The sequence below is a fragment of the Temnothorax nylanderi genome, unplaced genomic scaffold (assembly GCF_030848795.1).
Source record: "Temnothorax nylanderi isolate EJ_2023f unplaced genomic scaffold, tnyl_v1.0 TNYL_tig1079_pilon, whole genome shotgun sequence".
Lineage (NCBI taxonomy): Eukaryota > Metazoa > Arthropoda > Insecta > Hymenoptera > Formicidae > Temnothorax > Temnothorax nylanderi.
This window is the reverse complement of record NW_027250141.1, coordinates 1-9,794: the sequence shown is the minus strand read 5'-3', so window position 1 is coordinate 9,794 and position 9,794 is coordinate 1. Positions and strand designations below refer to the sequence as shown.

The window sequence follows — 9,794 nt, the reverse complement described above, 5'->3', positions numbered from 1 at the left end:
AATTTAATGATAATCATCTAAACATTCTAATATATCCCAGGTAGCACATACACGTTTCAGAAATGTTTTATAAGCGTTTTTCCGAAACGTTTTATAACCGATTTCTAGAAACGTTTCTCATAAGTAAAAATGTCTATTCGAAAAACGTTCAATGGAACGTTTCTTTTCCGATAAAATAACGTTTACAAAATTATTATAGAAACGTTTTGTTTTAATGATAAAGACATTTTAGATAAAGACATTTAAAATTCCTACTTTTTACGTCTTTTGAACGTGTTTATGACGTCTTTGAGACATGCGTGAGAATGTTCTAGAAGCTTTATGCATATACCATCTATGACGTCTATTCTTTTTCGAAGAAATTTCTGAACTGGTGCACATTCGTGCAATAAGTTAAAGTGAAACAAAATATACTTGTCTCACTCTAACTTAATTGCATTACTTGTGTGCACCAGTTAGGAAGTTCTTCAAAACGGAACACACGTATAAATGTTTTTTCAATGGCCATGTTCAGCAGAACGTTTATTTTGCAACTGTTGGAAGTTTTCTAAGCTCAGATTTGTCCGATGACAAATAGATTTTAAAACCGGTAGGACAAAATTAATTTAAGTAAATAAGTGGATATATGTGCATAATTTTGAAAGAAAAAATGTAACAAATAGATATTTTTGTTACTGTATAGAAACGTAAAAAATACGTTTCTTAAATCATGGTTTCAAAAACATTTTTGTTCAAACGTTTCTTAACGGTTCTTTACGGTTATGAAACTATGAATACGTTCAAAAAACGTATATGAAACTAATATGTGCTACCTGGGATTCTAATATATTCATTCTAAACATAGATACGCAGATTTTATATATACTGGACACCACAGATGCGCGCTTGGCGCGCGCTATTTATAATAGCTTTAACACTATGCTATTACTATTGCATTATTAACTCCTTGATACACACAACTGTTAAAATATACGATGACAGCTGCAAACGAAGTAAGCGCAGCGAGAGAACCAACCGACATCGCGGAAAAGCGACAACAATAAACTTCGATAGATTCGAGTATCGACTTTACATCTCTTTTTTAGATATGGATGGATGGATGGATGGAATGGATTATGCTATTACTATTACACTATTAACTCCTTGATACACACACTGTCAAAATATACGATGACAGCTGCAAATAAAGTAAGCGCAGCGAGAGAATCAATCGGCACCGCGGAAAAGTGGCAACAATAACCGCAATATATTCGAGTTCGACTTTGCACGCCTTTTTTAGAGAGGGATACTTACTTACTCGATTTACACGGAATATTTGTAGCAATATTTACACGTAGCATTTTTTTACGTGTCTGAGAATCGTGTGTGATTAAGCATTATGTTCTCCACAAATTAATAAATATTCAAGTGATGTTAAATAACCATTATGACTAATAATACGCTGATTTTTTTATATGCGATAACCTTCGTCTTTTCCGGTCAATTTAATGATATTCATCTATAAACATTCTAATATATTCTTATACATTCTGAACATAGATACGCAGATTCTATATATACACTTACTCGATTTACACGGAATATTCGTTCCACGTGGCATTTTTTTACGCGGCTGAGACTCGCGTGTAAATAAGCTTTGTGCTCTCCACAAATTAATAAATATTCAAGTGATGTTAAATAACTATTAAGTAAATTTTTTAACAAATAATTATTTTAAATAATTAATACAAAATAGATATTAAGTAAATGTCATATAAATATTTTTTCTACATTATTTAAATAAATAGTTCATGTAAAATAAATTTTAAAAGAAGTCAGATTATCGTAATAAGTACGATCGAGTAAGCGGAGTAAGAAGATTTAGCTTACTGATATACATATAATAAGTTTAATAAATACAATAGAAAGATACATTTTCTGCCCGCATATAAAAAGCACCGCGTAAACGGAGGAATTATTTGCCGTGTAAAAAAACTGCGTAAAAGAAAAACCGCGTATAAAAATCGCATACTGCTTCGTGTCGCTATATTTTATTAAAATTAAAATTTAACAAATGTTTTGATTTATTAGGTTATTTTCAGTGTGATAAAGTTATTTAACAACAGAAACCGATAAGAAAGATATGAAGTTCGCAAATTTGCATAACTCGCATTAAGTAATTATCACAAACCATTAAATGCAAATCGTGTTCTCTCAGTATAAAAAAGCCAAACAATAACAAATAAAAACTGTTACATAAATACTTCTAATATTCTTTGTAGAAGGTCATGTTCAGCTCCTTTTTCATCAGTAAGATATATGTTTTCCAACTATTAAAAAACCTTTCAAATGTAACACAATAATTAAAAATATAATAATATGAGTGAACTAAGCAATCAAGAGACACGGTAGTGTCTCGTGCCAAGTACACGCGGAGCGAGACCGACCGTGACTCTTTTACGCGACGCGACGGGTTGCGAGTACCCAAGATGTTGAGATCTCGATAACGAGTGAACGGATCAAGTTCTAAGTAGGCTTGATCGATAGCTTGGGGTCGACTTTGGGGGGGTATCTCCTATAATATTTTCCGCTACGTGCCCTACGAGCGGAGATATTGTGACGCAAAGTCCAAATGTGAAAAATTTTAATTAAGATACGTAAGATACGTAAGATACGTAAGATACGTCGACCGTCTCTCATCATCTCTCATGTCATTGGCTGGAATCGCGTCACTTTCACTTTTTCGACGCTGGCGGCGCAGGTATCGCCAGTTTCGATATCGCGCGCGTATTTCGATCGATCTAGTAGGTAAATTAAATAAGGTCGATAGACTTATCGGTCAGGAGGAAGATTTCTATTTAGGTAAATTAGTTATATATATAATACATATTGAGAGTCAATTGCTTCATGTTTATCTGGAGAGATTTCGTATCCTTACATCGTATTACCACCGCTGCCAGAAAAGAAGGTTCTCTACGCTTGGCAGAAAGTGCCGCTAGGGAATTTTTAAGTCGATTCTTATGAATCAAGCTTGAATTCGACGTCTAGGTATCCCAGGTTGCCGATGACGAGGTCCAGATAGTGCGCTTCATAGTTTTCGGTGTCCAGGTGTATTAATACTTTGAATTTGATGTCCACGTGTCCCAGGTTGCCGATGACAGGATCCAGATAGTGCGCTTCATTGTTTTCGGTGTCCAGGTGTAATAATACGTTGAATTCGATGTCTACGTGTCCCAGGTTGCCGATGACGAGGTCCACATAGTGCGCTCCGTAGTTTTCGGTGTCTACGTGTATTAATACCTTGAATTCGATATCCACGTGTCCCAGGTTACCGATGACGGGATCCAGATAGTGCGCTTCATAGTTTTCGGTGTCCAGGTGTAATCGTACGTTGAATTCGATGTCTAGGTGTCCCAGGTTGCCGCTGACGAGGTCCACATAGTGCGCTTCGTAGTTTTCGGTGTCCAGGTGTAATAATACGTTGAATGCGATGTCTAGGTGTCCCAGGTTGCCGATGACGATGTCTAGATAGTGAGCTCCGTAGTTTTCGGTGTCTACGTGTATTAATACGTTGAATTCGATGTCTAGGTGTCCCAGGTTGCCGATGACGAGGTCCACATAGTGCGCTCCGTAGTTTTCGGTGTCTACGTGTATTAATACCTTGAAATTGATGTCTAGGTGTCCCAGGTTGCTGATGACGAGGTCCAGATAGCGCGCTCCGTAGTTTTCGGTGTCTAGGTGTAATAATACCTCGAATTCGATGTCTACGTGTCCCAGGTTGCCGATGACGAGGTTCACATAGTGTGCTTTGTAGTTTTCGGTGTCTAGGTGTATTAATAACTTTAAATCTGAATGTAGGACACGTAGATATCGAATTCGAGGTATTAATACACGTAGACACCGAAAACTACGGAGCGCACTATGTGGACCTCGTCATCGGCAACGTGAGACACCTAGACATCGAATTCAACGTATTATTACACTTGGACACCGAAAACTATGGAGCGCACTATCTGGAACCCGTCATCGGCAACCTGGAACACGTGGACATCGAATTCAAGGTATTAATACACCTGGACACCGAAAACTATGGAGCGCACTATGTGGACCTCGTTATCGGCAACCTGGGACACCTAGACATCAAATTCAAGCTTGATTTATAAGAATCGACTTAAAAATTCCCTAGCGGCAGAATTAAAATTATGTCATGACATAATAAAAATTGGACGAATAATAGTAACCTTTCGGAAGTAGAGGTTTTAAGCTTGAAATTTAAATTTTATTCATTTTTAAAGATAAATTTAGTGTTCTTTCAATTTTTGTGAGAAATGTATAATTGACTTTTACTTAAATATTATTAATTTTTATGTATTTGTTGGTATTGCTAATTTTGTAAATAATTAAAAAATAAAAAATAAAAATGTTTTGCAGATCCTTGCTTAACACTACAAAATAGGTGATATCAGTACAAAATTACCTTTTTCAAAAAAGGTAAAAAAAAGTGCCAAGTACACGCAATGTATTTTGTAAATTCAAAATTTAACCTAAGTGGTAGCTTTATATCTTTTTCACAAAATTATATTATCTAACTTAACTCAAGTGACATGTATTTAAAAAAAAAAGATGTAAAATCTTTAATTTCTTCTTCACAAAATTATATTACCTAACTTAACTCAAGTGACATGTATCTAACCTAAGTGGTAGCTTTATATCTTTTTCACAAAATTATATTACCTAACTTAACTCAAGTGACATGTATTTAAAAAAAAAGATGTAAAATCTTTATTTTCTTCTTCACAAAATTATATTACCTAACTTAACTCAAGTGACATGTATTTCAAAAAAAGATGTGAAATCTTTAAATTAAATTGCGCCAAGAGAATATGTATATTGCTTTGAAAGATAATTGTTATGCAACTACTTTAAAGAAATAAAACCCAAGTGGTATCTTCGTATTCCTATTCAAGGGTCTTCCTATTCTAAACCCAAGTGATAATAGCTTCTTAATTCTCTTTAACAAATTTTTAATATTACAAAGAATCATTTTAATTACAAAGAATTAAAGAAGTAACAGTACAAAATAAAAATATTTAATTAAAACAAAATAAATAAATTTTTCTTGTAAAAAAACTAGGCGCTGCTTTTTTACTCCTGTCGCATTCTTCCCTAAATTATGTTTATTGTTTTTTATTCAATCAAAAATCTTAGTACTAATGTTTAAATTTTAATGTTTAAATTTCAAAGTCTAGCAGCGCCAAGTTTTTTTACAAGAAAAATTTATTTATTTTGTTTTAATTAAATATTTTTATTTTGTACTGTTACTTCTTTAATTCTTTGTAATTAAAATGATTCTTTGTAATATTAAAAATTTGTTAAAGAGAATTAAGAAGCTATTATCACTTGGGTTTAGAATAGGAAGACCCTTGAATAGGAATACGAAGATACCACTTGGGTTTTATTTCTTTAAAGTAGTTGCATAACAATTATCTTTCAAAGCAATATACATATTCTCTTGGCGCAATTTAATTTAAAGATTTCACATCTTTTTTTGAAATACATGTCACTTGAGTTAAGTTAGGTAATATAATTTTGTGAAAAAGATATAAAGCTACCACTTAGGTTAGATACATGTCACTTGAGTTAAGTTAGGTAATATAATTTTGTGAAGAAGAAATTAAAGATTTTACATCTTTTTTTTTTAAATACATGTCACTTGAGTTAAGTTAGATAATATAATTTTGTGAAAAAGATATATGTTTCATTAAAATTTTTTCATATAAATAACCGTTTCTCAAAGATTAAAAGACATTTGTCTAAAATGTTAAAATAATTGTTCATCAAATATTTAAAAACGTTTTTTCCAAAATTTTTTAAAAATAAATGTTAAAATAAACGTTTTTTTAATAAATAAAAAGGAATGTAGGAACTTATTATTATTTTAACGTTTTTGTAATCATTAAAAATGTGTTTCAAACACATCTAAAAATCTTTTTAAAAATATTGTTTGTTGATTGGGAAATCTTCGATTAACTTCCCGTTACACCAATTAGTGTTGTAATTGTACCATTCTCTCGCGTTATGCATACGTTATACATAAATTCTCCCATGTTTAATACAAATAGATGTTGATTATCTGCTAAAGACATAAAAACGTGTAGTACGACAAGTAATCTATTTTTTCTTACTTATTCATTTTACATTGTATGTGAATGGTATATGTCTGTTATCCCTTGGGAAAATTTAACTTAGAAATATTTAAAAAAAATCTTAAAACTTACTTTAAAGAAAAACTTAAAAAAAATTAAAGGTAAATTTGGACACTTTAAAACTATTATTTAAGGTAATCTTATAACTATAAGGCAACTTACTTCAAACAAGAATGTAAAAGGAACCTTAAAATTATGAAAAGTAAATTTCGACAATTTTAAAGTTAAAAATGCCTAAATTTACTTTTCATAATTCTAAGGTTTTTTCACAGGGATAAGTAAATTTTAAGGTAAATATTACTGTAAGTTAAATTTGTTATTATTTTATTTATTATGAATTTTTAAAGTGTTTTTAAAATATTATTCAGTACATCCATGTTTTACAATTTAATTTGCAATACATATACTTGAAATAATGTAATATGATTCCTGATTTCTATCATATAATATTAGGGGAGAGTTGGATATTACCGCGCGGTTGACAATTCCGCGCCACTGTTTAACTCAATAACTATTTGTATTACACGCCTACAATGATCTTAATATCATAGACTAACACGGAATACCCCCTGCGAATGCGCTGTCAGTTCGTTCCGGCCGTCCATGTGAAGACACTGCGCTCTGCAAGATTTTCTGCTTATTCACTGTAATTTTGCTGGTAGTTTCGATAAGAGGTGAGTAATATAATATTTACATTACAGAATTAAATTTGACGCATTTGATAGGCTAAAACACTATAAAATTAGGTTGCAAAAAAAACATTTTGTTATTGTGTTCTACTTCATGTCACTGGCTGTTAGCAAACAACGGAGTTTTGTAACTGTATTTTTGACAACTAAGGCTTTGTTCGCGGATATGTAATAAAGCGTGTAGGATTGGCGGATGACAAATATTTACCGGGACGAAAGTTAGAATTCCGCGCACACAAAAACCCGCGGATGTAGATTCAATTGTATCCGCGAGCTTACCGAAAATTTCACAAGCCCATGCAGCCCGAATGCCCCGCGGACAATTCGCGGAGAAGAGGTCGCCGAGCAGAGGTCGAGGGTATCCTCGAAGCTCAAATATCCGTCCCGTCTCGAGAATACGCGATCACGGAATGGACTGCGCTGAAAATATCACACGCTTTGTGTTTTATGATCCTTTGTCTTCCTCGAAGAATGAATGAATTGCATTAAGAAATAAGAACATTTGCGTCACACTTTTTCGTCACTTAAGAATTTTGGATTCACACTTACTTTCTTTCCTGCTTGTTAAATACAATCAAGAAATATATTGTAATATATGAATTTTGAAATGGTTATTTAAATTAAATCTGAATTATAATTAATGTTGATCTCTCTCTCAATAAGGATGGCCATCTAGAGACTTGAGATATCCTGTATAATATTTGAAGAACACAATGTTTCGTTCTTCGTATCGCAGTTAATCATCGCCTCGTGTAAATAACGAAATTTCTAGCTCGCAGGAAAAAAATGGTAACAGCTTACCATCGCTTAAGAAGGATTTATTGCTGCGCAATATACGCGATGTTTAGAGCTAACGAAAACGTGTTGTGTACCGGTGATAATCCAATAATCCAATGCTCTTTGCTATTGGAACTTTTTAACACCGTTCTTCCAAAACGCGATTTTAATTCAGTTATAAAATAATCCTTCAAAAACTACAGAAATGTGTTCCGCATATCAAGTAGTAATAATAAAATAGTAGTGAAATTCAGAGCTTACGCGAATCTGCGGAAGGATTTTGTTGATTTGCTCCGTAGAAAAACGATAACGAAGATTTTGTTTAAGGACGCCTGGCTCCAAATCATCGAGAAGTTTATAAATCCTGTCAATGATAAATTAATCAATTAAAAATACATTACAGTAAATTAATTGCGAGTTATACTTATTCATCAGACATAAGTAGAACACAGAAAATAGGAGCCGTGAAAACGATATTATTCTTATGATTGTATTTATGAAAAGGATCGTGTCTTATTAAGAAGTGTTCTGCAAAAGGATTACTGAGGTTTTCGATACACTTTCGAATCACTTTCAGAATGCTTTCCAAATTGCCCGTTGATGTGATGTGTTTCATTGACATATATATGAATCGAATATATTCACGCACTGACGAATTTCACTCTTGCTTAAGGACGTCAGCTCGACGTATTCGTCGAGGGTCTCCTCCGAAATAGCGTTTTCGTTAGGACCCGTATTACCCATGGACACAATTTTGATTTAATACGTCGAGATAGAAGCAACCGACCAATTTAACTGACAGATAACGCGCGTTATCATTTCAATATGCGGCTGTGAAAAAGAGCTGCCGATATCGGAACTATCAATTTTAAGCGGGAGCACTTTAACTGCTGAACGACGGTAGCGTTTACGATTTCATTGTAACATCAATTTAACGATCGTAGTTACAATCCGGATACAATTTTACAGCCAGTTAAATAAACGCTGTTAACTCTGGAATTGAATGAAAATAAATTTAATAAAATAATTTATTTGTCTTATGTCTTTGGCTATACTTTCTTTAGTTTTTACTCGTTCAGATGTTCTCTTTGGGTAAATATGCATTATAGGGGACCCAGCCCCAATGACCTTGACCTTGACATATGTTGTCAAGGTCACCCTCCTGAGTGACCTACAAAAAGTTTTAGCCGTCGCTCGTTTTTTATTAAACAGTTATTAACAAAAAAAGTTTCTAAAATATAGTAGTTATTTTGAGTATATTGAAAGGCATAAATGACTAATTGTAAGTGTATGTAAAAATAGTACACGTATGAACAAAGAAAAGTCATTTAAAGCAGCTAATCGTTGATACAATGAACAGTCTTTTTGTTAAAGTAGAGATATATACTTTTCAATATACTAACTATTCTCTGCCATGAAATTTAACTGTTTAAAGCGCGTCACTAACTTACATAGGTTAGATGACGCGCTTTAAAAGTATTTAAGTGTTTAAAGCGCGTCATCTAACCTGTGTAGGTAGGATATTTTAAAAAATACATAGGTTAGATGACGCGCTTTAAAAGTATTTAAGTGTTTAAAGCGCGTCATCTAACCTATGTAGGTTAGTGAGAATGTAGGAAAGTGTATGTGTGAACTATTTCGACATATTTATTAGTCATTTATACCTTTCTATACTCAAAATAACTACTATATTTTTTAAACTTTTTTTGTTAATAAATTTTTAATAAAAAACGAACAACGGCTAAAACTTTCTGTAGGTCACTCAGGAGGGTGACCTTGACAACATATGTCAAGGTCAAGGTCATTGGGGCTGGGTCCCCTATTATGCATATTTACCACAACTTGTATGAGAGAGTACGTTCGCGTCATTTGTTGAGCTTCGTAGCTTATGCGTGCGGAGTGTATTAATCATTTCTGCTCCGCGGCCGCTGAAATAATAATCTGCGGACGATCAATTTCGCGACGGCGTTTTAATTAGTTGCTTAACTAGCCGCCTGTGTGCTCCCTCGGGTTCATTACCGCATCTTGAGACAAATGCATATTCACGACGCGCGTAAATAAGCGCACGGGGTGGAAATTTATATACGCTCAAGGTATGTCCGCGTTTCTCAGTTTCTCTCTCTCTCTCTCTCTCTCTCTCTCC

At 33.4% G+C, this 9,794-nt stretch overlaps 1 protein-coding gene across 1 annotated transcript; it reads right to left on the bottom strand.

Annotated features, from left to right (window-relative positions):
* Positions 1 to 6,492: 6,492 nt before the first annotated feature.
* LOC139786572 (calcium and integrin-binding protein 1-like) lies at positions 6,493 to 8,638 on the bottom strand. Its single transcript, XM_071725720.1, has 4 exons — positions 8,301 to 8,638; positions 7,913 to 8,015; positions 7,154 to 7,294; positions 6,493 to 6,806 (listed from the first exon to the last, which is right to left on the bottom strand). The coding sequence occupies exons 1-4, from the start codon at positions 8,393 to 8,395 to the stop codon at positions 6,738 to 6,740; spliced, it is 408 nt and encodes a 135-aa protein (XP_071581821.1). The 5' UTR covers positions 8,396 to 8,638; the 3' UTR covers positions 6,493 to 6,737.
* Between the last annotated feature and the right edge of the window lie 1,156 nt (positions 8,639 to 9,794).

Coding starts and splice junctions, on each gene's coding strand:
- LOC139786572 (XM_071725720.1), bottom strand. CDS start 8,395: ATGGGTAATACGGGTCCTAACGAAAACGCTATTTCGGAGGAGACCCTC. Junction 8,016..8,300: donor AGCAAGAGTGAAATTCGTCA/GTGCGTGAATAT, acceptor TATCATTGACAG/GATTTATAAACTTCTCGATG. Junction 7,295..7,912: donor AAATCCTTCCGCAGATTCGC/GTAAGCTCTGAA, acceptor TGATATTTTCAG/CGCAGTCCATTCCGTGATCG.